The sequence below is a fragment of the Phalangium opilio genome, unplaced genomic scaffold (genome assembly GCF_054372755.1).
Source record: "Phalangium opilio isolate 3A_F unplaced genomic scaffold, DU_Popi_V2 ptg000054l_1, whole genome shotgun sequence".
NCBI classification, from domain to species: domain Eukaryota; kingdom Metazoa; phylum Arthropoda; class Arachnida; order Opiliones; family Phalangiidae; genus Phalangium; species Phalangium opilio.
Window position 1 is genome coordinate 2549143 of NW_028324173.1, and position 27754 is coordinate 2576896.

General features: G+C 43.8%; 2 protein-coding genes, 1 non-coding gene and 8 pseudogenes across 3 annotated transcripts; 9 read left to right on the forward strand and 2 right to left on the reverse strand.

Moving 5' to 3' along the window:
• Nucleotides 1-1646: 1646 nt before the first annotated feature.
• Nucleotides 1647-4515, reverse strand: LOC149670379 (uncharacterized). The gene is made up of 4 exons (XM_089840443.1): nt 4225-4515; nt 3196-3262; nt 2629-2807; nt 1647-2297 (listed from the first exon to the last, which is right to left on the reverse strand). Exons 1-4 carry the CDS (start codon nt 4513-4515, stop codon nt 1647-1649), a joined length of 1188 nt encoding a protein of 395 aa, XP_089696569.1.
• On the reverse strand, nt 4516-8360 carry LOC149670380 (uncharacterized). The gene is made up of 2 exons (XM_089840444.1): nt 8355-8360; nt 4516-8289 (listed from the first exon to the last, which is right to left on the reverse strand). The coding sequence occupies exons 1-2, from the start codon at nt 8358-8360 to the stop codon at nt 4516-4518; spliced, it is 3780 nt and encodes a 1259-aa protein (XP_089696570.1).
• Nucleotides 8361-10710: 2350 nt separating this feature from the next.
• On the forward strand, nt 10711-10829 carry LOC149670381 (5S ribosomal RNA). Its single transcript, XR_016367227.1, has one exon. It is a non-coding gene; the product is annotated as a 5S ribosomal RNA (ribosomal RNA).
• A 363-nt stretch (nt 10830-11192) lies between these two features.
• Nucleotides 11193-11311, forward strand: LOC149670382 (5S ribosomal RNA; annotated as a pseudogene).
• Nucleotides 11312-12147: 836 nt separating this feature from the next.
• On the forward strand, nt 12148-12266 carry LOC149670383 (5S ribosomal RNA; annotated as a pseudogene).
• A 362-nt stretch (nt 12267-12628) lies between these two features.
• On the forward strand, nt 12629-12747 carry LOC149670384 (5S ribosomal RNA; annotated as a pseudogene).
• Nucleotides 12748-13107: 360 nt separating this feature from the next.
• On the forward strand, nt 13108-13226 carry LOC149670385 (5S ribosomal RNA; annotated as a pseudogene).
• Nucleotides 13227-13363: 137 nt separating this feature from the next.
• LOC149670386 (5S ribosomal RNA) lies at nt 13364-13466 on the forward strand (annotated as a pseudogene).
• A 122-nt stretch (nt 13467-13588) lies between these two features.
• Nucleotides 13589-13707, forward strand: LOC149670387 (5S ribosomal RNA; annotated as a pseudogene).
• Nucleotides 13708-14068: 361 nt separating this feature from the next.
• On the forward strand, nt 14069-14187 carry LOC149670388 (5S ribosomal RNA; annotated as a pseudogene).
• A 362-nt stretch (nt 14188-14549) lies between these two features.
• On the forward strand, nt 14550-14668 carry LOC149670389 (5S ribosomal RNA; annotated as a pseudogene).
• The last annotated feature ends 13086 nt before the right edge of the window (nt 14669-27754 follow it).

Genomic DNA, 27754 nt, shown 5'->3' on the forward strand with positions numbered 1-27754 from the left:
TTAAATTCGAATTATTAACTAGCACTCTCGGCAACGGCCATATCACGCTGAATACACCGGTTTTCGTCCGATCACCGAAGCTAAGCAGCGTCGAGCGCATACAGTACTTGGGAATACTGCGTTCCGTTGGTTTTTCACTTTTGTTTCCTCTTTTAAATTCCACCCGATATGAAAGAAGCAAACATATCTTCTTTTTGTTATTGTTTTATAAAGATGAAGGTTAATTTGTCTCACTTAATTTAAATTCGAATTTTTAACTAGCACTCTCGGCAACGGCCATATCACGCTGAGAACACCGGTTCTCGTCCGATCGCCGACGTTAGCAGCGTCGAGCGCAGTCAGTACTTGAGAATACTGCGTGCCGTTGGTTTTTCACTTTTGTTTCCTCTTTTAAATTCGACCCGATTTGAAAAAAGCACACATATCTTCTTTTTGTTATTGTTTTATAAAGATGAAAGTTAATTAAATTCAAATTATTAACTAGCACTCTCGGCAACGGCCATATCACGCTGAATACACCGGTTCTCGTCCGATAACCGAAGTTAAGCAGCGTCGAGCGCAGTCAGTACTTGGGAACACTGCATGCCGATGGCTTTTTCACTTTTGTTACCTCTCCGAGTGACGTATGTCACGGAGAGGTTCTAATTTCGACGTGTCTGTGTGTGTGTGTGTGTGTTTGTGTGTGTGTCTGTCTGTTGTTATTGACTTACACCCCAGGGGACCGTGTTCGCAGTTTCCGAATTGAAGCAAATGTGTTCGCTATTTCCGGACCGTATTCACAGTTCCCGGAAATTTCAAAACTTGAATCTATCCACAAATCAACTGGCCACTATTACTTCATCTGACTAGTCAATTGTCTATTCTACATGAATACCAATCTGTACTTATTGGCTTCAAACACCACCATTTTGTGGTCTTTGTCCATTCCACATAGACACTAGTCCGTACTTACTGGCTTCTATCTCCATCATTTTCTGGTCTTTGTTTTGGTCCATCCCACATGGACACCATTTTGTACACCTGGCATCTAACACCACCATCTTCTGGTCTTTGTTTTTGTCCATCCCACATGGACACCAGTCTGTACACCTGGCTTCTAACACCACCATCTTCTGGTCTTTGTTTTTGTCCATCCCACATGGACACCAGTCTGTACACCTGGCTTCTAACACCACCATCTTCTGGCCTTTGTTTTTGTCCATCCCACATGGACACCAGTCTGTACACCTGGCTTCTACTCCTTAAGGTTAAGACATACGCGGCGATCGGCCAGTGTTCGTGAACTAGTCGAATAGGCCTACCGGACAACTTGCGCGGACGACTTGACACGGTAAAAGGTTATAATTAGCCTGGACGCGGTTGTGGTGTCTGACGACAAGAAAGCGAACTTGGTTAACTAAACATAAACAATTTATTTAACTAATGGTAAAAACTAAGCGAAGTGCCCGGACGGCGACTACAAAACCAAATCCAATTTTGATATTAAGTTATCTAATTATATAGTACGAACAAAAAATTAATTCTAAAAATGTACACTAACAAACAAACGATAAAAAATAGGTTTACAAAATTGGTATCTTTTTTATGTAATATCATTTTTTCCGATCGGAACATTCTCCCGGCCTTGATACGTTAGTAGCAAACTTTCAGGGCTCATCTTCATGGTCGAACGGTAGAAGGCATAGCTTGACGATGGGTCGTTTGATTTCACCTTTGGTGGTCCGTAAGGTAACGACCCGAGTATAGCCGTCTTGTCCCGGAAAAATTTCGATCACTCTGGCCAAAGGCCAATTTCCGGGTGAGGTAACGTCTGATTTGACCAAGACCATGTCCCCAACTTCGATATTGCGTTGCGGTTTCATCCATTTGGGTCGTTGTTGAAGTCTAGTTACGTTCTCCCGAAGCCAGCGTTTATGGACATCCTGCTTTAGCTTCTGGAGTAGCTGCCATCGGTTAAGTCGGTTCATAGGTAGGTGAGATAAGTCAGGATCCGGTATTGCTTGAAGAGATTCTCCAATTAGGAAGTGACCTGGAGTGAGAACATTAAGATCGGTGGGATCCGATGAAAGCGGAGTTAACGGTCTTGAATTTAGGCAACCCTCTATCTGTGTGACTACGGTTGAGAACTCTTCGTAGGTCAGTCTGGTGTTACCAATGACTCGATGTAGGTGGTATTTTACCGACTTGACGCCGGCCTCCCATAGTCCGCCAAAATGTGGGGCTCCGGCAGGGTTAAAATGCCATGTTATGCCCTGTGCGGAAAGATGATCTGCGACAGCTGCATTGTGTGGATTTGACTGAATCAGCGTACTTTAATAGACTTAAAGATTTCTGTGATAATTTCAAACTACTGAGTGATAGACAATATGGCTTCCGTGCAAACAGAGGAACTATAGACGCAATCGCAAGCTCTTACAATCAGATCCTCAACTCACTAGACGCGGGGAACAAATGCCTCGGATTATTTCTGGACTTAAGAAAAGCCTTCGATAGTGTCCCCCACATTAGTCTTATAGCCAAATTGCGTCGACTCGGAGTCCGCGGAAAAGCCGGAGATTGGATAGAGAGCTATCTACTCAATAGACAATGTCATACAAGAGTGGGAAAGACTCTATCCTCTGACCGTACTTTGCTGGCCGGAGTACCATAAGGGTCGGTCATCTCTCCACTCTTATTTAATCTGTATATTAACGACCTGACCTCCATTACTGAACCAAGTTCAATTTTTCTATATGCTGATGATGCCCTATTATTATATTCGGGTAAATGCGTCAATGACATTGTTGAATCAACCAATACAGGCTTAGCTAAAATTTACACCTGGTTGCTACTAAATGGACTAGAACTCAACACAGACAAAACGGAATATATCATATTCTCCAACAACAGCAACGACAAAAACACTTACGAAAAGGTTACTATTAATAGTCGTATTCTTAAACGAGTCACAAATTATAAATATTTGGGGATTTGGCTAAATGAAAACTTAAAATGGAATATTCAAGTCGACATGGTATGTAAGGGACTAGCTAAAGCCTGTGGACTAATACATCACTGCAAAAACTTAGTCCCGAGAGCTACACTATTTGAAATTTACTACTCCTTATTCTACTCAACCCTTACATACGGGATATCCATCTGGGGTTGGACTACTAATCATAACATTAAGAGAATACAAATTATCCAAAAACGCACCATAAGAAATATTTATAACGTTCCTTTCCTTGCTCATACGGAACCTCTCTTCGAAAAGTCTCGTCTGCTAAAAATAAGCGAAGTAGTAAACTTTGTAACATTAACATTATTATATAGAGATTTATTAACGAATTCCTTCTTCACGATCAGAGCTAACAAAATCGTTTATACTAGGTCTAAAGATACACTTAGTGTAAGCAAGTGTAACACCTCGAAAAAATTAAATTCCGTATTTTATATGGGTCCGATGTTATTTAACACCCTTCCCCAAGAAATACGAGATTTGGATAATATTAAACTATTCAAATTCAAACTAAAAGAACTTATATTATTAAAACTGATAAGAATTTAAATTGGGACCTCCTAGATAATAAACCCTTTATGATAATAACCCTTTTCAATCTGGATTAGCTGTTTAAGATTCAATTAATCGAAATAATATAATAGGCTCAACTTTTTTGATTTTTTGATTTAAACTTTGTTTAATTTATTTATTAATTTATTATCAGTTTTAATTACTAGAATTTTATTATTTGTTTTGTTAAAAAATCTATGCGAAGCAGGGCTAAAAAGTCGCTAGTTGACTTAGGCCCTTATAAAACGAATCTAATGTAAACGTGAATTGGAAATAAATAAACTTTGAAATAAACTTTGAAATAATTCCTTTAGTTCCTTGGCGGCCCCAACGAAGGTCGTTCCACAGTCGCTATATATATCGCTAGGCTTCCCACGTCTTGAAGTGAATCGGCGCAATGCTGCCAGAAAGGCTTCGGTGGTTTGTGATGAGACAATTTCAAGATGTAGTGCCTTCGTCACGAAGCATACAAAAAGGGATAAGTAAGCCTTGTAGGATGTCTTGCTTCTCGGAGTGATTGGACGAAGATAAAAGGGTCCTGCGTAGTCAACGCCAGTTCTCGCAAATGCTCGGCAGTATTGAACTCGAGCCCTTGGTAGATCACCCATCATCTGGTTAGCGGTGGCGGCACGATATCTGGTGCAGACTGCACATTTCCGAATTTGGTGTCTTACTGCATCTCTTCCTCGAATGATCCAATACTTTAATGATAGGATGCTCTGAACCATCTGAGTACCAGCATGCAGATTTTGGGTATGGGCCTCTTGAATGACCATCTCCGTAAATTTGTGATGTCTCGGTAGCAGAATTGGACGCTTTGTGGCTGTATCGAGATCTGCGTGTTTAAGTCTTCCTCCTACACGGAGGACCCCGATGGAATCCAAGACAGGATGTAGACATAGTAGTTTGCTTCGCTTCGGCAACGGATTACTCTGGCGTAAGGACTCTATCTCTTCCGGAAACATTTAGGCTTGGACTATCTTTACTAATGTGAGCAACGCGTTCTCTAATTCCATGCTTGTCAAGGGACCAGAAAGTATTACGGCTTTGAAGTTGGGGTCTTGTCTCTTCCGGTAACTGTTCAGGCCATTATGTTTGAAACGAAGTATCCATGCTGTTATGCGTCGTAGTCGCAGAAGCGTAGAGAACCGTGTAAAGATGTCGTTATCAACAATTATTCTTGTGGTCATAATGACGATTTTTTCTTCTTCTTCGATGGCTGTGGCATTCGTCTTGGAATCCGAAATGGATGGAGTTGGCCACGGCTCCCGACTGGATAGCCATAGAGGTCCCTTCCACCAGAGTTTATGGTTTAGTAGCTCGGGCACTGATACTCCTCTGGAGGCTGCATCAGCTGGATTCTCAAGTCCGGGAACATGATGCCAGTGTGATACCGGAATTATCTCTTGAATTCTTGAAACCCGGTTTGCGACAAACGTCTTCCATCGACGTGGACAAGAGGACAGCCAACATAATACGATGGTCGAATCTGTCCAAGCTTTAACTTGATTGAAGTTCAGATTTAAGGACTCTTGAACTGTTTCCATGAGATCCGCAAGGAGCAATGCACCACAGAGCTCCATCCTCGGGATTGATATCGCTTTATTTGCCGGAGCCACTCTTGTCTTTGCTGTGAGTAATGAAATGTGGACATTTCCAGCTTGATCGACCGATCTCAGATATACCACTCCAGCGTATGCTTTCTCGGATGCATCCGAAAATCCGTGAAGTTCGAGAACGGATATCTCAGGTAAAGAATGCATCCATCGGTCTATTCGAAGATCTTGAATGTTTATAATGGAATTCTTGAAATCCGCCCATAATGTTTGAACTCCTACGGAAGTTTCGGCATCCCAATCGATTTTCTCCTTCCATACATCCTGCATCAAGATTTTCGTGCGAATAATGATGGGGGCAAGCCAACCCATGGGATCGAAGATCTTCGATATTTCGGAAAGTAGAGTCCTCTTCGTAAGAGGTAACTGACAGGGCGCAGGTTGTACTTTGAACAGGAACTGATCTTTCCTCGTATCCCAGTAAAGTCCGAGTGTCTTGACAAGAGCATCGTCATCCATCGCTAGTATGTTCTTGGAATCTTGTAACTCAGGCGGTACTTCTGTTAAACAATCAGGGTCGTTTGAGGCAAATTTACTGAGTCGGAAACCGGCACCATCGCACAGTGAGCGAATCTGGTATATAGCGATCTTGGTTTGTGTTGCGGTTTGTCCTCCGCTCATTACATCGTCCATGTAAAAATCCCTTTTGATAATCGCAGCTCCCAACGGATGTTCATGTAACCCCGTGTCGCCCAGCTCCTGCAATACTCGAGTTGCCAAGAAGGGTGCCGAGGCTGTTCCATAGGTTACAGTGTTCAATTGGAATTCTTGAACAGGAGCCTTGGGTGTCGACCGCCACAGTATGCATTGCAGATTTCGTTGTTCTGGGACTACTAGTATCTGGCGGTACATTTTCATGATGTCAGCGACAAAGGCAATACGATGTATTCTGAACCGCATGACAATGGCATATAGCGAATCTTGGACCACTGGACCCACGAGTTGCGCGTCGTTGAAGGAGAATCCAGAGGTGGTCTTAGAAGATGCATCGAAGACCACTCGGAATTTACAGGTTTGGTTCCAATCTTTCATTACATAGTGATGAGGAATATAGACTCTTGCAGACTTCTTTTGGTTCTCTGGCAAGATCTTCGACATATGTCCCAACTCTTCGTACTGTTCCATGAATCCTTCGTATAAGGCTTTCAACTCCGGGCGTGCGTCGATCTTCCTTTCAATTTGGTAGAATCTTCTCAGGGCTATCTCGCGCGAAGATCCAAGAGGAATCGTTGGCTCTTTCATTGGTATGCGTACCACGAATCTTCCGGCTGGATCTCGGTAATGGAACTTTAGAAAATCCTCCTCGCAAGCTTTTTCTTCCGGCGTCATGACTTGTGTCTTTGGCACTTGTTCAATCGCCCAAAATTGATTCAGGGTTTCTTCGAGTGTGAGAGTATGATGAAGGTGTACTCTAGGTTGGTCAATGCTCGTCGGCCCGGAAACCAGCCATCCTAGCTTGGAATTGATCGCATCCGGAGAAAAGGCATCCTTGGTTCGTTTCCCATTTAAAAGGAGTTTGAAAAATACGTCAGCACCCAACAGTACATCAATGTCGCCAGGGATGTTAAACTCGGGATCCGCCAGTCGCAGCTTCCTGAGATGAGGCCAATTGCTTGTATCATATTTTCGTAAAGGTAGCTGACATGTGATTTTCTTCAATACATAAGCGTTGACACAAAACCTTTCTGACGTTGTGTCCTCGAAGAATGGTTTGAAATGAACCTGAGTAAGTCCTCTAGCTCGACCGAGTTGCGTCGCACCTAGGCCTACTACTTCCGTCTGGACTTTCTTTCGTGCGAGGCCCAGTCTCGCCATGCACGCTTCGGAGATGCACGATACAGTCGATCCGCCATCCAATAGAGCTCGAACTTGAAGGGCTGTCTCTTGCGCAGTTTTTACTTTGATTACAGCGGTAGCTAGTATGGAATCATCCCTTGCACAGGCGGCGTCCTGGACATGAAAATTCTGCGCCTGGCTTGGTTGTTGTCTATCGGACTCTTTTGTATTGGATGGTTGACTACTTGACTCTTTGTCTGGTTTCTCAACTTCCACGTGAAGAAGGGAGTGATGCTTTTTATCGCAGGTCTTGCAGTATTTTTCCAGTGGACATTCTTTCACTCTATGTCCCGTCCGAAGGCAGTTGAAACAAAGGTTCGATTGCTGTACTAATGATCGTCTTTCGTGGACCTTCATAGCGGACAGTCTTGGGCATCGGAAATTGAAATGATTGGCGGAACAGAACGAACATTTACCATCTGAGGACGATGCTCCAGTTCTGGTGTGCAAGGTCACTGGGTTCCTTGTGACGTGAGGATTGCGACCGGATGATGATGCCGCCAAGGAGCGCGCTCTTTGTTCAATAAATTCCAGCAGATCGCTTGATTTTGGTATCTCTGTGTTCTTGAGACTAAGTTCCCATTGCTCCTTAGAGGACGGATCTAACTTCTGGGTTAGAAGGAACAACAGAACGGCATCCCATTTATTCGCTATCGGAAGAGTGTCGAGAGCTCTGGTACATTCCATCGCCGCATCCACGATCGATCGTAAGGCATTTGAGTTGCTGGTTGGTATCATGGGCAGCGAGCAGAATCGTCTCATAATGGCAAAGTAGAGTTCTCTGTTGTTTTCGAACCTCTTGGTGACCGTATCCCAAGCAATGGTGTAATTGGCATCAGAAATGGTGAGTGATTTGATTAGATTTACGGCGTTTCCGGTTAAACTTGACTTGAGATAGGTAAATTTCTGGGCATCTGATAATTCTTGATTGTTGTGGATGGCAGTGAGGTACATGTCCCGGAATGATATCCAATTATGTATTTCTCCCGCGAACGTTGGGAGGTTGATTTTAGGTAATTTGATCTCCGAATGTGACCCTACAGACAACTGACGTGTCGAGATTGGAACCATAGTGGCTAGCATAGATTTAAGTGCGCATTTCGAATTCGTATACAACGTGAATAAGTCATCCCATTTCCGTTCATGCAGGCCAGCATTTTCAGCGTCCAACGAGACCACCTTGACATGCGCATCATCGATGACTTGCCACGACTTGTCCACTTCTTCCAGAAAAAATTCCAATTGCTGTTGATTAAGAGGAGTCTTGGCATGTGTTGAACTCTGTTGCTGATGTTGTTCAGACCCAATTCGCCTTTATTCCGTTCCGCAGTGGCTTTCTCCAGAGCGGTTACTGGCATTGTGAACGTCCGCAGTGGTGATCAACCCAACGACCAGCTTTCCACGTAATTAAGCCGACTCTGACGATCCGGCTCGACGGACCATAAATGTTCGTGAACTAGTCGAATAGGCCTACCGGACAACTTGCGCGGACGACTTGACACGGTAAAAGGTTATAATTAGCCTGGACGCGGTTGTGGTGTCTGACGACAAGAAAGCGAACTTGGTTAACTAAACATAAACAATTTATTTAACTAATGGTAAAAACTAAGCGAAGTGCCCGGACGGCGACTACAAAACCAAATCCAATTTTGATATTAAGTTATCTAATTATATAGTACGAACAAAAAATTAATTCTAAAAATGTACACTAACAAACAAACGATAAAAAATAGGTTTACAAAATTGGTATCTTTTTTATGTAATATCATTTTTTCCGATCGGAACAGCCAGGGTTACGAGAAACGTCCGTCCTCCCAATGGTGGGGCTTCCACCAAAGGTTCACGCAATTGCGCTGTTCTTATCCATAGCTGCGATTCGACACCCTTATATACTACCTATTTGATGAAGGCGAAGCAACCGGCGTATGCTTCATTTCAAACGCCAATATTAGTCAAGTCTCTCAAGAATGTTTAATTGTTCTTTTTCAAAACGATGTAACGCTCAATAAGGCGAACAACTATCGAAGAAAATATTTAATATTAATTATATTTATTTTATTATTTAAGATAATCATGTCTCTCAACTCAAAATTAATACGGAAAGGGTAAAACAGCAGTCTATGTGTTTGTCTATATGTGTCCGTCCGTTGTAACACTAGTGCGCTGCGTTAGAAGTTCGTTTTGTTTTGATGTGTAAAGAAATCCTTCAGAACCTTAATATTCCCGTTTTCCATAATATAAAATGAATATGTGGAAATATTTTTCGTAATTTTGATGCATTTAGTACTTTTGTAGCTTTATAGCTCCGTTTCATTTTAATATTCCAAAGATTTTTTTTAATATTATTATTTAAAATGGATGTTTATATATTACTTAAGCTATACTACATCTGTTTATAGCATAATCCTTTCTAAAGTCACAGTGAATACAAGCTCAACGCTGTTATGTTGGCCAAATGAACTTTTGTTTGTCAATAGGCCTAGTGAACCAAACAGTAAACGTTAGGGTTTTGTTTTCGTTTCTGTATGCAGAGACATTAACGGTTCAGAATGAGCCGAAAGTTAAATACACTCTTAAATAATTAGGCTTAGATTTTATAATCATGGTGGAAATCTGGGCCGCGTTCAGCAGAGCCCAGCGATGTTAGCAGTGTCCTACATAACGGGATTTTGTTTTTGAATTTTGACGTCACGGTCCTTAGCGCTGAGCTACTAGCGCGGTCTTCAAAAAAAATAGTCGGCTTTTTGGATAACGTGACGTAAGACGCGTAGTTCTCAGCTTGGCGAAAAAACCATGGAGGAATTAATACAAATAGCTTTATGGGACTATAGCTATTTAATTGGCGTGAAACCAGTTGATCACGCGAGAATTTTAAGAGATATGTTATTTTCTAATTTTAATTATAAAAGTTGTTATCTATCTCTATAAATATGTTATCCTACAATTTTTGTTAAGCCTTGGTACCTTGCACGCTTTATTGCGCTAGCGTCATTTATAAAACGCCGATGACCGGAGAAAAGCTATGACGACAGAGCTCACCGGTAAACATTTCCAAAATCCGCTGTCTTTTTTGGTGAGCTCTGCTGAACGCAGCCCAGACCAGTGAAAGGTCTGATCGTAATCGGATAATAGCTTCGTGTTTTCATGCTTTTTATGGTACGCATTTACTTTCAGTGTGTGTAGCCACAAATAAGCTTTGGTGTTATGTAACGTTAAGTCATGTTGTTAAACTAAGAAAATCGTTGAGGTGAAACGAGAGGATAGTGTTTACATGCCAACCCTGTTGTGAATATGGCTTTGAACATAGAGGGCATACAGTTGAGGAGTAGAAAATTGGGCCTTTACAAACACGTAAAGGTAATATCCCTCCAAAGTTTTATCTCTTCATTTCCCGTTTTTCCCCATCGGATGATTTAAATGTGTACAAGTATATCATTATTGGATGTAAAATGTCGTCTGATTTACAGTAAATTTGCTATGCTTTGTATACTGCTTTAATATTTCATAAATTTTAACTTAAGAAACATTTCCATATCTGGGTAAATAAGTTTGTAAGTAGTCGTCTTGACTCGGAGAGGTAATATTTTGGTTTTCCCAACTTGTTTCCTCTTAAATTCCACCAGATATGAAAAAACAAACATATCTTCTTATTGTTATTTTTTATAAAGATGAAGGTTAATTAAGTTCAAATTATTAACTAGCACTCTCGGCAACGGCCATATCACGCTGAATACACCGGTTCTCGTCCGATCACCGAAGTTAAGCAGCGTCGAGCGCAGTCAGTACTTGGGAGGGCGACCACTTAGGAACACTGCGTGCCGTTAGCCTTTTCACTTTTTTTTTCCTCTTTTAAATTCCAATAGGTATGAAAAAAGCAAACATGTTTTCATTTTGTTATTGTTTTAAAATGATGAAGGTTTATTTGTCTCACTTAATTTAAATTCGAATTATTAACTAGCACTCTCGGCAACGGCCATATCACGCTGAAAACACCGGTTCACGTCCGATCACTGAAGTTAAGCAGCGTCGAGCGCATACAGTACTTGGGAATACTGCGTGCCGTTTGTTTTTTCACTTTTGTTTCCTCTTTTAAATTCCACCAGATATGAAAAAAGCAAACTTATCTTCTTTTTGTTATTGTTTTATAAAGATGAAGGTTAATTAAATTCAAATTATTAACTAGCACTCTCGGCAACGGCCATATCACGTTGAATACACCGGTTCTCGTCCGATAACCGAAGTTAAGCAGCGTCGAGCGCAGTCACTACTTGGGAGGGAGACCACTTAGGAACACTGCGCGCCTTTGGCTTTTTCACTTTTTTTTCCTCTTTTAAATTTTAATAGATATGAAAAAAGCAAACATGTTTTCTTTTTGTTATTGTTTTAAAATGATGAAGGTTAATTTGTCTCACTTAATTTAAATTCGAATTATTAACTAGCACTCTCGGCAACGGCCATATCACGCTGAGAACACCGGTTCTCGTCCGATCGCCGACGTTAGCAGCGTCGAGCGCAGTCAGTACTTGGGAATACTGCGTGCCGTTGGCTTTTTCACTTTTGTTTCCTCTTTTAAATTCCACCCGATATGAAAAAAGCAAACATATCTTCTTTTTGTTATTGTTTTATAAAGATGAAGGTTAATTTGTCTCACTTAATTTAAATTCGAATTTTTAACTAGCACTCTCGGCAACGGCCATATCACGCTGAGAACACCGGTTCTCATCCGATCGCCGACGTTAGCAGCGTCGAGCGCAGTCAGTACTTGGGAATACTGCGTGCCGTTGGTTTTTCACTTTTGTTTCCTCTTTTAAATTCCACCTGAATTGAAAAAAACACACATATCTTCTTTTTGTTATTGTTTTATAAAGATGAAAGTTAATTTAATTTAAATTATTAACTAGCACTATCGGCAACGGCCATAACACGCTGAATACACCGGTTCTCGTACGATAACCGAAGTTAAGCAGCGTCGAGCGCAGTCACTACTTGGGAACACTGCATGCCGATGGCTTTTTCATTTTTGTTTCCTCTTAAATTCCACCAGATATGAAAAAACAAACATATCTTCTTATTGTTATTGTTTTATAAAGATGAAGGTTAATTTGTCTCACTTAATTTAAGTTCGAATTTTTAACTAGCACTCTCGGCAACGGCCATATCACGCTGAATACACCGGTTCACGTCCGATAACTGAAGTTAAGTAGCGTCGAGCGCAGTCACTACTTGGGAGGGAGACCACTTAGGAACACTGCGTGCCGTTGGCTTTTTCACTTTTTTTTCCTCTTTTAATTTTTAATAGATATGAAAAAAGCAAACATGTTTTCATTTTGTTATTGTTTTAAAATGATGAAGGTTTATTTGTCTCACTTAATTTAAATTCGAATTATTAACTAGCACTCTCGGCAACGGCCATATCACGCTGAAAACACCGGTTCACGTCCGATCACCGAAGTTAAGCAGCGTCGAGCGCATACAGTACTTGCGAATACTGCGTGCCGTTTGTTTTTTCACTTTTGTTTCCTCTTTTAAATTCCACCAGATATGAAAAAAGCAAACATATCTTCTTTTTGTTATTGTTTTATAAAGATGAAGGTTAATTAAATTCAAATTATTAACTAGCACTCTCGGCAACGGCCATATCACGCTGAAAACACCGGTTCTCGTCCGATAACCGAAGTTAAGCAGCGTCGAGCGCAGTCAGTACTTGGGAGGGCGACAACTTAGGAACACTGCGTGCCGTTAGCTTTTTCACTTTTTTTCCTCTTTTAAATTCCAATAGATATGAAAAAAGCATACATATTTTCTTTTTGTTATTGTTTGAAAAAGATGAAGGTTAATTTGTCTCACTTAATTTAAATTCGAATTATTATCTAGCACTCTCGGCAACGGCCATATCACGCTGAGAAAACCGGTTCTCGTCCGATTGCCGACGTTAGCAGCGTCGAGCGCAGTCAGTACTTGGTAATACTGCGTGCCGTTTGCTTTTTCACTTTTGTTTCCTCTTTCAAATTCCACCAGATATGAAAAAAGCAAACATATCTTCTTTTTGTTATTGTTTTATAAAGATGAAAGTTAATTAAATTCAAATTATTAACTAGCACTCTCGGCAACGGCCATATCACGCTGAATACACCGATTCTCGTCCGATAACCGAAGTTAAGCAGCGTCGAACGCAGTCATTACTTGGGAGGGAGACCGCTTAGGAACACTGCGTGCCGTTGGCTTTTTCACTTTTTTTTCCTCTTTTAAATTTTAATAGATATGTAAAAAGCAAACAGGTTTTCTTTTTGTTATAGTTTTAAAATGATGAAGGTTAATTTGTCTCACTTAACTTAAATTCGAATTATTAACTAGCACTCTCGGCAACGGTCATATCACGCTGAAAACACCGGTTCACGTCCGATCACCGAAGTTAAGCAGCGTCGAGCGCATACAGTACTTGGGAATACTGCGTGCCGTTGGCTTTTTCACTTTTGTTTCCTCCTTTAAATTCCACCAGATATGAAAAAAACAAACATATCTTCTTTTTGTTATTGTTTTATAAAGATGAAGGTTAATTAAATTCAAATTATTAACTAGGACAATCGGCAACGGCCATATCACGCTGAATACACCGGTTCTCGTCCGATAACCGAAGTTAAGCAGCGTCGAGCGCAGTCAGTACTTGGGAGGGCGACCACTTAGGAACACTGCGTGGCGTTAGCATTTTCACTTTTTTTCCTCTTTTAAATTCCAATACATATGAAAAAAGCAAACATATTTTCTTTTTGTTATTGTTTTAAAAAGATGAAGGTTAATTTGTCTCACTTAATTTAAATTCGAATTATTATCTAGCACTCTCGGCAACGGCCATATCACGCTGAGAACACCGGTTCTCGTACGATCGCCGACGTTAGCAGCGTCGAGCGCATACAGTACTTGGGAATACTGCGTGCCGTTGGCTTTTTCACTTTTGTTTCCTCTTTCAAATTCCACCAGATATGAAAAAAGCAAACATATCTTCTTTTTTGTTATTGTTTTATAAAGATGAAAGTTAATTAAATTCAAATTATTAACTAGCACTCTCGGCAACGGCCATATCACGCTGAATACACCGGTTCTCGTTCGATAACCGAAGTTAAGCAGCGTCTAGCGCAGTCACTACTAGGGAGGGAGACCACTTAGGAACACTGCGTGCCGTTGGCTTTTTCACTTTTTTTTCCTCTTTTAAATTTTAATAGATATGAAAAAAGCAAACATGTTTTCTTTTTGTTATTGTTTTAAAATGATAAAGGTTAATTTGTCTCACTTAATTTAAACTCGAATTATTAACTAGCACTCTCGGCAACGGCCATATCACGCTGAAAACACCTGTTCACGTCCGATCACCGAAGTTAAGCAGCGTCGAGCGCATACAGTACTTGGGAATACTGCGTGCCGTTTGTTTTTTCACTTTTGTTTCCTCTTTTAAATTCCACCAGATATGAAAAAAGCAAACATATCTTCTTTTTGTTATTGTTTTATAAAGATGAAGGTTAATTAAATTAAAATTATTAACTAGCACACTCGGCAACGGCCATATCACGCTGAATACACCGGTTCTCGTCCGATAACCGAAGTTAAGCAGCGTCGAGCGCAGTCAGTACTTGGGAGGGCGACCACTTAGGAACACTGCGTGCCGTTAGCTTTTTCACTTTTTTTTCCTCTTTTAAATTCCAATAGATATGAAAAAAGCAAACATATTTTCTTTTTGTTATTGTTTGAAAAAGATGAAGGTTAATTTGTCTCACTTAATTTAAATTCGAATTATTATCTAGCACTCTCGGCAACGGCCATATCACGCTGAGAACACCGGTTCTCGTCCGATCGCCGACGTTGATTCAACAATACCTGACGACCATTTAATTTTTGGGCTTCCGTGACGCAATGGCTAGCGCGTTCAGCTGCTTTTCAAAAGACTGGTGTTTTGAACCCTCCCGGGAGCGGTGTTGTGACGTCTCAGATGTAACGTAAAATGTCAGAGTTTTTCCACAATACCTGACGAACATTTAATTTTTGGGCTTCAGTGGCGCAATGGTTAGCACGTTCAGCTGTTAATCGAAAGGTTGTTGGTTCGAACCCACCCGGGAGAGGTGTTGTGGCGTCTCCGATGTAGCGTAAAAAGTCATAACTTTTCCACAATACCTGACAACCATTTAATTTCTGAGCTTCCGTGGCTCAATGGTTAGCGCGTTCGGTTGTTAACGAATTGGTTGGTGGTTCGAGCCCATCCGGGAGCGGTGTTGTGACGTCTCAGATGTGAAGTAAAAAGTCAAGGTTTTTCCACAATACCTGACGACCATTTAATTTTTGGGCTTCCGTGGCGCAATGGTTAGCGCGTTCAGCTGCTATTCAAAAGACTGGTGTTTTGAGCCCTCCCGGGAGCGGTGTTGTGACGTCTCAGATGTGAAGTAAAAAGTCAAGGTTTTTCCACAATACCTGACGACCATTTAATTTTTGGGCTTCCGTGGCGCAATGGTTAGCGCGTTCAGCTGCTTTTCAAAAGACTGGTGTTTTGAACCCTCCCGGGAGCGGTGTTGTGACGTCTTAGATGTAACGTAAAATGTCAGAGTTTTTCCACAATACCTGACGACCATTTAATTTTTGGGCTTCCGTGGCGCAATGGTTAGCGCGTTCAGCTGCTATTCAAAAGACTGGTGTTTTGAGCCCTCCCGGGAGCGTTGTTGTGACGTCTCAGATGTGAAGTAAAAAGTCAAGGTTTTTCCACAATACCTGACGACCATTTAATTTTTGGGCTTCCGTGGCGCAATGGTTAGCGCGTTCAGCTGGTTTTCAAAAGACTGGTGTTTTGAACCCTCCCGGGAGCGGTGTTGTGACGTCTCAGATGTAACGTAAAATGTCAGAGTTTTTCCACAATACCTGACGAACATTTAATTTTTGGGCTTCAGTGGCGCAATGGTTAGCACGTTCAGCTGTTAATCGAAAGGTTGGTGGTTCGAACCCACCCGGGAGAGGTGTTGTGGGGTCTCAGATGTAGCGTAAAAAGTCATAACTTTTCCACAATACCTGACAACCATTTAATTTCTGAGCTTCCGTGGCTCAATGGTTAGCGCGTTCGGCTGTTAACGAATAGGTTGGTGGTTCGAGCCCATCCGGGAGCGGTGTTGTGACGTCTCAGATGTGAAGTAAAAAGTCAAGGTTTTTCCACAATACCTGACGACCATTTAATTTTTGGGCTTCCGTGGCGCAATGGTTAGCGCGTTCAGCTGCTTTTCAAAAGACTGTTGTTTTGAACCCTCCCGGGAGCGGTGTTGTGACGTCTCAGATGTAACGTAAAATGTCAGAGTTTTTCCACAATACCTGACGAACATTTAATTTTTGGGCTTCCGTGGCGCAATGGTTAGCACGTTCAGCTTTTAATCGAAAGGTTGGTGGTTCAAGCACACCCGGGAGAGGTGTTGTGGGGTCTCAGATGTAGCGTAAAAAGTCATAACTTTTCCACAATACCTGACAACCATTTAATTTCTGAGCTTCCGTGGCTCAATGGTTAGCGCGTTCGGCTGTTAACGAATAGGTTGGTGGTTCGAGCCCATCCGGGAGCGGTGTTGTGACGTCTCAGATGTGAAGTAAATAGTCAAGGTTTTTCCACAATACCTGACGACCATTTAATTTTTGGGCTTCCGTGGCGCAATGGTTAGCGCGTTCAGCTGCTATTCAAAAGACTGGTGGTTTGAGCCCTCCCGGGAGCGGTGTCGTGACGTCTCAGATGTAACGTAAAATGTCAGAGTTTTTCCACAATACCTGACGAACATTTAATTTTTGGGCTTCCGTGGCGCAATGGTTAGCGCTTTCAGCTGTTAACCGAAAGGTTGGTGGTTCGAGCCCACCCGGGAGAGGTGTTGTGGGGTCTCAGATGTAGCGTAAAAAGTCATAACTTTTCCACAGTACCTGACAACCATTTAATTTCTGAGCTTCCGTGGCTCAATGGTTAGCGCGTTTGGCTGTTAACGAATAGGTTGGTGGTTCGAGCGCACCCTGGAGAGGTGTTTTAGGGTCTCAGATGTGAAGTAAAAAGTCAAGGTTTTTCCACAATACCTGACGACCATTTAATTTTTGGGCTTCCGTGGAGCAATGGTTAGCGCGTTCAGCTGCTATTCAAAAGACTGGTGGTTTGAGCCCTCCCGGGAGCGGTGTTGTGACGTCTCAGATGTAACGTAAAATGTCAGAGTTTTTCCACAATACCTGACGAACATTTAATTTTTGGGCTTCAGTGTCGCAATGGTTAGCACGTTCAGCTGTTAATCGAAAGGTTGGTGGTTCGAGCCCACCCGAGCGAGGTGTTGTGGGGTCTCAGATGTAGCGTAAAAAGTCATAACTTTTACACAATACCTGACAACCATTTAATTTCTGAGCTTCCGTGGCTCAATGGTTAGCACGTTCGGCTGTTAACGAATAGGTTGGTGGTTCGAGCCCATCCGGGAGCGGTGTTGTGACGTCTCAGATGTGAAGTAAAAAGTCAAGGTTTTTCCACAATACCTGACGACCATTTAATTTTTGGGCTTCCGTGGCGCAATGGTTAGCGCGTTCAGCTGCTATTCAAAAGACTGGTGTTTTGAGCCCTCCCGGGAGCGGTGTTGTGACGTCTCAGATGTGAAGTAAAAAGTCAAGGTTTTTCCACAATACCTGACGACCATTTAATTTTTGGGCTTCCGTGGCGCAATGGTTAGCGCGTTTGGCTGTTAACGAATAGGTTGGTGGTTCGAGCGCACCCTGGAGAGGTGTTTTAGGGTCTCAGATGTGAAGTAAAAAGTCAAGGTTTTTCCACAATACCTGACGACCATTTAATTTTTGGGCTTCCGTGGAGCAATGGTTAGCGCGTTCAGCTGCTATTCAAAAGACTGGTGGTTTGAGCCCTCCCGGGAGCGGTGTCGTGACGTCTCAGATGTAACGTAAAATGTCAGAGTTTTTCCACAATACCTGACGAACATTTAATTTTTGGGCTTCCGTGGCGCAATGGTTAGCGCTTTCAGCTGTTAACCGAAAGGTTGGTGGTTCGAGCCCACCCGGGAGAGGTGTTGTGGGGTCTCAGATGTAGCGTAAAAAGTCATAACTTTTCCACAGTACCTGACGACCATTTAATTTTTGGGCTTCCGTGGCGCAATGGTTAGCGCGTTTGGCTGTTAACGAATAGGTTGGTGGTTCGAGCGCACCCTGGAGAGGTGTTTTAGGGTCTCAGATGTGAAGTAAAAAGTCAAGGTTTTTCCACAATACCTGACGACCATTTAATTTTTGGGCTTCCGTGGAGCAATGGTTAGCGCGTTCAGCTGCTATTCAAAAGACTGGTGGTTTGAGCCCTCCCGGGAGCGGTGTTGTGACGTCTCAGATGTAACGTAAAATGTCAGAGTTTTTCCACAATACCTGACGAACATTTAATTTTTGGGCTTCAGTGTCGGAATGGTTAGCACGTTCAGCTGTTAATCGAAAGGTTGGTGGTTCGAGCCCACCCGAGCGAGGTGTTGTGGGGTCTCAGATGTAGCGTAAAAAGTCATAACTTTTCCACAATACCTGACAACCATTTAATTTCTGAGCTTCCGTGGCTCAATGGTTAGCACGTTCGGCTGTTAACGAATAGGTTGGTGGTTCGAGCCCATCCGGGAGCGGTGTTGTGACGTCTCAGATGTGAAGTAAAAAGTCAAGGTTTTTCCACAATACCTGACGACCATTTAATTTTTGGGCTTCCGTGGCGCAATGGTTAGCGCGTTCAGCTGCTTTTCAAAAGACTGTTGTTTTGAACCCTCCCGGGAGCGGTGTTGTGACGTCTCAGATGTAACGTAAAATGTCAGAGTTTTTCCACAATACCTGACGAACATTTAATTTTTGGGCTTCCGTGGCGCAATGGTTAGCACGTTCAGCTTTTAATCGAAAGGTTGGTGGTTCAAGCACACCCGGGAGAGGTGTTGTGGGGTCTCAGATGTAGCGTAAAAAGTCATAACTTTTCCACAATACCTGACAACCATTTAATTTCTGAGCTTCCGTGGCTCAATGGTTAGCGCGTTCGGCTGTTAACGAATAGGTTGGTGGTTCGAGCCCATCCGGGAGCGGTGTTGTGACGTCTCAGATGTGAAGTAAAAAGTCAAGGTTTTTCCACAATACCTGACGACCATTTAATTTTTGGGCTTCCGTGGCGCAATGGTTAGCGCGTTCAGCTGCTTTTCAAAAGACTGTTGTTTTGAACCCTCCCGGGAGCGGTGTTGTGACGTCTCAGATGTAACGTAAAATGTCAGAGTTTTTCCACAATACCTGACGAACATTTAATTTTTGGGCTTCCGTGGCGCAATGGTTAGCACGTTCAGCTTTTAATCGAAAGGTTGGTGGTTCAAGCACACCCGGGAGAGGTGTTGTGGGGTCTCAGATGTAGCGTAAAAAGTCATAACTTTTCCACAATACCTGACAACCATTTAATTTCTGAGCTTCCGTGGCTCAATGGTTAGCGCGTTCGGCTGTTAACGAATAGGTTGGTGGTTCGAGCCCATCCGGGAGCGGTGTTGTGACGTCTCAGATGTGAAGTAAATAGTCAAGGTTTTTCCACAATACCTGACGACCATTTAATTTTTGGGCTTCCGTGGCGCAATGGTTAGCGCGTTCAGCTGCTATTCAAAAGACTGGTGGTTTGAGCCCTCCCGGGAGCGGTGTCGTGACGTCTCAGATGTAACGTAAAATGTCAGAGTTTTTCCACAATACCTGACGAACATTTAATTTTTGGGCTTCCGTGGCGCAATGGTTAGCGCTTTCAGCTGTTAACCGAAAGGTTGGTGGTTCGAGCCCACCCGGGAGAGGTGTTGTGGGGTCTCAGATGTAGCGTAAAAAGTCATAACTTTTCCACAGTACCTGACAACCATTTAATTTCTGAGCTTCCGTGGCTCAATGGTTAGCGCGTTTGGCTGTTAACGAATAGGTTGGTGGTTCGAGCGCACCCTGGAGAGGTGTTTTAGGGTCTCAGATGTGAAGTAAAAAGTCAAGGTTTTTCCACAATACCTGACGACCATTTAATTTTTGGGCTTCCGTGGAGCAATGGTTAGCGCGTTCAGCTGCTATTCAAAAGACTGGTGGTTTGAGCCCTCCCGGGAGCGGTGTTGTGACGTCTCAGATGTAACGTAAAATGTCAGAGTTTTTCCACAATACCTGACGAACATTTAATTTTTGGGCTTCAGTGTCGCAATGGTTAGCACGTTCAGCTGTTAATCGAAAGGTTGGTGGTTCGAGCCCACCCGAGCGAGGTGTTGTGGGGTCTCAGATGTAGCGTAAAAAGTCATAACTTTTCCACAATACCTGACAACCATTTAATTTCTGAGCTTCCGTGGCTCAATGGTTAGCACGTTCGGCTGTTAACGAATAGGTTGGTGGTTCGAGCCCATCCGGGAGCGGTGTTGTGACGTCTCAGATGTGAAGTAAAAAGTCAAGGTTTTTCCACAATACCTGACGACCATTTAATTTTTGGGCTTCCGTGGCGCAATGGTTAGCGCGTTCAGCTGCTATTCAAAAGACTGGTGTTTTGAGCCCTCCCGGGAGCGGTGTTGTGACGTCTCAGATGTGAAGTAAAAAGTCAAGGTTTTTCCACAATACCTGACGACCATTTAATTTTTGGGCTTCCGTGGCGCAATGGTTAGCGCGTTTGGCTGTTAACGAATAGGTTGGTGGTTCGAGCGCACCCTGGAGAGGTGTTTTAGGGTCTCAGATGTGAAGTAAAAAGTCAAGGTTTTTCCCCAATACCTGACGACCATTTAATTTTTGGGCTTCCGTGGAGCAATGGTTAGCGCGTTCAGCTGCTATTCAAAAGACTGGTGGTTTGAGCCCTCCCGGGAGCGGTGTTGTGACGTCTCAGATGTAACGTAAAATGTCAGAGTTTTTCCACAATACCTGACGAACATTTAATTTTTGGGCTTCAGTGTCGCAATGGTTAGCACGTTCAGCTGTTAATCGAAAGGTTGGTGGTTCGAGCCCACCCGAGCGAGGTGTTGTGGGGTCTCAGATGTAGCGTAAAAAGTCATAACTTTTCCACAATACCTGACAACCATTTAATTTCTGAGCTTCCGTGGCTCAATGGTTAGCACGTTCGGCTGTTAACGAATAGGTTGGTGGTTCGAGCCCATCCGGGAGCGGTGTTGTGACGTCTCAGATGTGAAGTAAAAAGTCAAGGTTTTTCCACAATACCTGACGACCATTTAATTTTTGGGCTTCAGTGTCGCAATGGTTAGCACGTTCAGCTGTTAATCGAAAGGTTGGTGGTTCGAGCCCACCCGAGCGAGGTGTTGTGGGGTCTCAGATGTAGCGTAAAAAGTCATAACTTTTACACAATACCTGACAACCATTTAATTTCTGAGCTTCCGTGGCTCAATGGTTAGCACGTTCGGCTGTTAACGAATAGGTTGGTGGTTCGAGCCCATCCGGGAGCGGTGTTGTGACGTCTCAGATGTGAAGTAAAAAGTCAAGGTTTTTCCACAATACCTGACGACCATTTAATTTTTGGGCTTCCGTGGCGCAATGGTTAGCGCGTTCAGCTGCTATTCAAAAGACTGGTGTTTTGAGCCCTCCCGGGAGCGGTGTTGTGACGTCTCAGATGTGAAGTAAAAAGTCAAGGTTTTTCCACAATACCTGACGACCATTTAATTTTTGGGCTTCCGTGGCGCAATGGTTAGCGCGTTTGGCTGTTAACGAATAGGTTGGTGGTTCGAGCGCACCCTGGAGAGGTGTTTTAGGGTCTCAGATGTGAAGTAAAAAGTCAAGGTTTTTCCACAATACCTGACGACCATTTAATTTTTGGGCTTCCGTGGAGCAATGGTTAGCGCGTTCAGCTGCTATTCAAAAGACTGGTGGTTTGAGCCCTCCCGGGAGCGGTGTCGTGACGTCTCAGATGTAACGTAAAATGTCAGAGTTTTTCCACAATACCTGACGAACATTTAATTTTTGGGCTTCCGTGGCGCAATGGTTAGCGCTTTCAGCTGTTAACCGAAAGGTTGGTGGTTCGAGCCCACCCGGGAGAGGTGTTGTGGGGTCTCAGATGTAGCGTAAAAAGTCATAACTTTTCCACAGTACCTGACGACCATTTAATTTTTGGGCTTCCGTGGCGCAATGGTTAGCGCGTTTGGCTGTTAACGAATAGGTTGGTGGTTCGAGCGCACCCTGGAGAGGTGTTTTAGGGTCTCAGATGTGAAGTAAAAAGTCAAGGTTTTTCCACAATACCTGACGACCATTTAATTTTTGGGCTTCCGTGGAGCAATGGTTAGCGCGTTCAGCTGCTATTCAAAAGACTGGTGGTTTGAGCCCTCCCGGGAGCGGTGTTGTGACGTCTCAGATGTAACGTAAAATGTCAGAGTTTTTCCACAATACCTGACGAACATTTAATTTTTGGGCTTCAGTGTCGGAATGGTTAGCACGTTCAGCTGTTAATCGAAAGGTTGGTGGTTCGAGCCCACCCGAGCGAGGTGTTGTGGGGTCTCAGATGTAGCGTAAAAAGTCATAACTTTTCCACAATACCTGACAACCATTTAATTTCTGAGCTTCCGTGGCTCAATGGTTAGCACGTTCGGCTGTTAACGAATAGGTTGGTGGTTCGAGCCCATCCGGGAGCGGTGTTGTGACGTCTCAGATGTGAAGTAAAAAGTCAAGGTTTTTCCACAATACCTGACGACCATTTAATTTTTGGGCTTCCGTGGCGCAATGGTTAGCGCGTTCAGCTGCTTTTCAAAAGACTGTTGTTTTGAACCCTCCCGGGAGCGGTGTTGTGACGTCTCAGATGTAACGTAAAATGTCAGAGTTTTTCCACAATACCTGACGAACATTTAATTTTTGGGCTTCCGTGGCGCAATGGTTAGCACGTTCAGCTTTTAATCGAAAGGTTGGTGGTTCAAGCACACCCGGGAGAGGTGTTGTGGGGTCTCAGATGTAGCGTAAAAAGTCATAACTTTTCCACAATACCTGACAACCATTTAATTTCTGAGCTTCCGTGGCTCAATGGTTAGCGCGTTCGGCTGTTAACGAATAGGTTGGTGGTTCGAGCCCATCCGGGAGCGGTGTTGTGACGTCTCAGATGTGAAGTAAAAAGTCAAGGTTTTTCCACAATACCTGACGACCATTTAATTTTTGGGCTTCCGTGGCGCAATGGTTAGCGCGTTCAGCTGCTTTTCAAAAGACTGTTGTTTTGAACCCTCCCGGGAGCGGTGTTGTGACGTCTCAGATGTAACGTAAAATGTCAGAGTTTTTCCACAATACCTGACGAACATTTAATTTTTGGGCTTCCGTGGCGCAATGGTTAGCACGTTCAGCTTTTAATCGAAAGGTTGGTGGTTCAAGCACACCCGGGAGAGGTGTTGTGGGGTCTCAGATGTAGCGTAAAAAGTCATAACTTTTCCACAATACCTGACAACCATTTAATTTCTGAGCTTCCGTGGCTCAATGGTTAGCGCGTTCGGCTGTTAACGAATAGGTTGGTGGTTCGAGCCCATCCGGGAGCGGTGTTGTGACGTCTCAGATGTGAAGTAAATAGTCAAGGTTTTTCCACAATACCTGACGACCATTTAATTTTTGGGCTTCCGTGGCGCAATGGTTAGCGCGTTCAGCTGCTATTCAAAAGACTGGTGGTTTGAGCCCTCCCGGGAGCGGTGTCGTGACGTCTCAGATGTAACGTAAAATGTCAGAGTTTTTCCACAATACCTGACGAACATTTAATTTTTGGGCTTCCGTGGCGCAATGGTTAGCGCTTTCAGCTGTTAACCGAAAGGTTGGTGGTTCGAGCCCACCCGGGAGAGGTGTTGTGGGGTCTCAGATGTAGCGTAAAAAGTCATAACTTTTCCACAGTACCTGACAACCATTTAATTTCTGAGCTTCCGTGGCTCAATGGTTAGCGCGTTTGGCTGTTAACGAATAGGTTGGTGGTTCGAGCGCACCCTGGAGAGGTGTTTTAGGGTCTCAGATGTGAAGTAAAAAGTCAAGGTTTTTCCACAATACCTGACGACCATTTAATTTTTGGGCTTCCGTGGAGCAATGGTTAGCGCGTTCAGCTGCTATTCAAAAGACTGGTGGTTTGAGCCCTCCCGGGAGCGGTGTTGTGACGTCTCAGATGTAACGTAAAATGTCAGAGTTTTTCCACAATACCTGACGAACATTTAATTTTTGGGCTTCAGTGTCGCAATGGTTAGCACGTTCAGCTGTTAATCGAAAGGTTGGTGGTTCGAGCCCACCCGAGCGAGGTGTTGTGGGGTCTCAGATGTAGCGTAAAAAGTCATAACTTTTCCACAATACCTGACAACCATTTAATTTCTGAGCTTCCGTGGCTCAATGGTTAGCACGTTCGGCTGTTAACGAATAGGTTGGTGGTTCGAGCCCATCCGGGAGCGGTGTTGTGACGTCTCAGATGTGAAGTAAAAAGTCAAGGTTTTTCCACAATACCTGACGACCATTTAATTTTTGGGCTTCCGTGGCGCAATGGTTAGCGCGTTCAGCTGCTATTCAAAAGACTGGTGTTTTGAGCCCTCCCGGGAGCGGTGTTGTGACGTCTCAGATGTGAAGTAAAAAGTCAAGGTTTTTCCACAATACCTGACGACCATTTAATTTTTGGGCTTCCGTGGCGCAATGGTTAGCGCGTTTGGCTGTTAACGAATAGGTTGGTGGTTCGAGCGCACCCTGGAGAGGTGTTTTAGGGTCTCAGATGTGAAGTAAAAAGTCAAGGTTTTTCCCCAATACCTGACGACCATTTAATTTTTGGGCTTCCGTGGAGCAATGGTTAGCGCGTTCAGCTGCTATTCAAAAGACTGGTGGTTTGAGCCCTCCCGGGAGCGGTGTTGTGACGTCTCAGATGTAACGTAAAATGTCAGAGTTTTTCCACAATACCTGACGAACATTTAATTTTTGGGCTTCAGTGTCGCAATGGTTAGCACGTTCAGCTGTTAATCGAAAGGTTGGTGGTTCGAGCCCACCCGAGCGAGGTGTTGTGGGGTCTCAGATGTAGCGTAAAAAGTCATAACTTTTCCACAATACCTGACAACCATTTAATTTCTGAGCTTCCGTGGCTCAATGGTTAGCACGTTCGGCTGTTAACGAATAGGTTGGTGGTTCGAGCCCATCCGGGAGCGGTGTTGTGACGTCTCAGATGTGAAGTAAAAAGTCAAGGTTTTTCCACAATACCTGACGACCATTTAATTTTTGGGCTTCCGTGGCGCAATGGTTAGCGCGTTCAGCTGCTATTCAAAAGACTGGTGTTTTGAGCCCTCCCGGGAGCGGTGTTGTGACGTCTCAGATGTGAAGTAAAAAGTCAAGGTTTTTCCACAATACCTGACGACCATTTAATTTTTGGGCTTCCGTGGCGCAATGGTTAGCGCGTTCAGCTGCTTTTCAAAAGACTGGTGTTTTGAACCCTCCCGGGAGCGGTGTTGTGACGTCTCAGATGTAACGTAAAATGTCAGTTTTTCCACAATACCTGACGAACATTTAATTTTTGGGCTTCAGTGGCGCAATGGTTAGCACGTTCAGCTGTTAATCGAAAGGTTGGTGGTTCGAACCCACCCGGGAGAGGTGTTGTGGGGTCTCAGATGTAGCGTAAAAAGTCATAACTTTTCCACAGTACCTGACAACCATTTAATTTCTGAGCTTCCGTGGCTCAATGGTTAGCGCGTTTGGCTGTTAACGAATAGGTTGGTGGTTCGAGCACACCCGGGAGAGGTGTTGTGGGGTCTCAGATGTAGCGTAAAAAGTCATAACTTTTCCACAATACCTGACAACCATTTAATTTCTGAGCTTCCGTGGCTCAATGGTTAGCACGTTCGGCTGTTAACGAATAGGTTGGTGGTTCGAGCCCATCCGGGAGCGGTGTTGTGACGTCTCAGATGTGAAGTAAAAAGTCAAGGTTTTTCCACAATACCTGACGACCATTTAATTTTTGGGCTTCCGTGGCGCAATGGTTAGCGCGTTCAGCTGCTATTCAAAAGACTGGTGGTTTGAGCCCTCCCGGGAGCGGTGTTGTGACGTCTCAGATGTAACGTAAAATGTCAGAGTTTTTCCACAATACCTGACGAACATTTAATTTTTGGGCTTCAGTGTCGCAATGGTTAGCACGTTCAGCTGTTAATCGAAAGGTTGGTGGTTCGAGCCCACCCGAGCGAGGTGTTGTTGGGTCTCAGATGTAGCGTAAAAAGTCATAACTTTTCCACAATACCTGACAACCATTTAATTTCTGAGCTTCCGTGGCTCAATGGTTAGCACGTTCGGCTGTTAACGAATAGGTTGGTGGTTCGAGCCCATCCGGGAGCGGTGTTGTGACGTCTCAGATGTGAAGTAAAAAGTCAAGGTTTTTCCACAATACCTGACGACCATTTAATTTTTGGGCTTCCGTGGCGCAATGGTTAGCGCGTTCAGCTGCTATTCAAAAGACTGGTGTTTTGAGCCCTCCCGGGAGCGGTGTTGTGACGTCTCAGATGTGAAGTAAAAAGTCAAGGTTTTTCCACAATACCTGAAGACCATTTAATTTTTGGGCTTCCGTGGCGCAATGGTTAGCGCGTTCAGCTGCTTTTCAAAAGACTGGTGTTTTGAACCCTCCCGGGAGCGGTGTTGTGACGTCTCAGATGTAACGTAAAATGTCAGAGTTTTTCCACAATACCTGACGAACATTTAATTTTTGGGCTTCCGTGGCGCAATGGTTAGCACGTTCAGCTTTTAATCGAAAGGTTGGTGGTTCGAGCACACCCGGGAGAGGTGTTGTGGGGTCTCAGATGTAGCGTAAAAAGTCATAACTTTTCCACAATACCTGACAACCATTTAATTTCTGAGCTTCCGTGGCTCAATGGTTAGCACGTTCGGCTGTTAACGAATAGGTTGGTGGTTCGAGCCCATCCGGGAGCGGTGTTGTGACGTCTCAGATGTGAAGTAAAAAGTCAAGGTTTTTCCACAATACCTGACGACCATTTAATTTTTGGGCTTCCGTGGCGCAATGGTTAGCGCGTTCAGCTGCTATTCAAAAGACTGGTGGTTTGAGCCCTCCCGGGAGCGGTGTTGTGACGTCTCAGATGTAACGTAAAATGTCAGAGTTTTTCCACAATACCTGACGAACATTTAATTTTTGGGCTTCAGTGTCGCAATGGTTAGCACGTTCAGCTGTTAATCGAAAGGTTGGTGGTTCGAGCCCACCCGAGCGAGGTGTTGTGGGGTCTCAGATGTAGCGTAAAAAGTCATAACTTTTCCACAATACCTGACAACCATTTAATTTCTGAGCTTCCGTGGCTCAATGGTTAGCACGTTCGGCTGTTAACGAATAGGTTGGTGGTTCGAGCCCATCCGGGAGCGGTGTTGTGACGTCTCAGATGTGAAGTAAAAAGTCAAGGTTTTTCCACAATACCTGACGACCATTTAATATTTGGGCTTCCGTGGCGCAATGGTTAGCGCGTTCAGCTGCTATTCAAAAGACTGGTGTTTTGAGCCCTCCCGGGAGCGGTGTTGTGACGTCTCAGATGTGAAGTAAAAAGTCAAGGTTTTTCCACAATACCTGACGACCATTTAATTTTTGGGCTTCCGTGGCGCAATGGTTAGCGCGTTTGGCTGTTAACGAATAGGTTGGTGGTTCGAGCGCACCCTGGAGAGGTGTTTTAGGGTCTCAGATGTGAAGTAAAAAGTCAAGGTTTTTCCACAATACCTGACGACCATTTAATTTTTGGGCTTCCGTGGAGCAATGGTTAGCGCGTTCAGCTGCTATTCAAAAGACTGGTGGTTTGAGCCCTCCCGGGAGCGG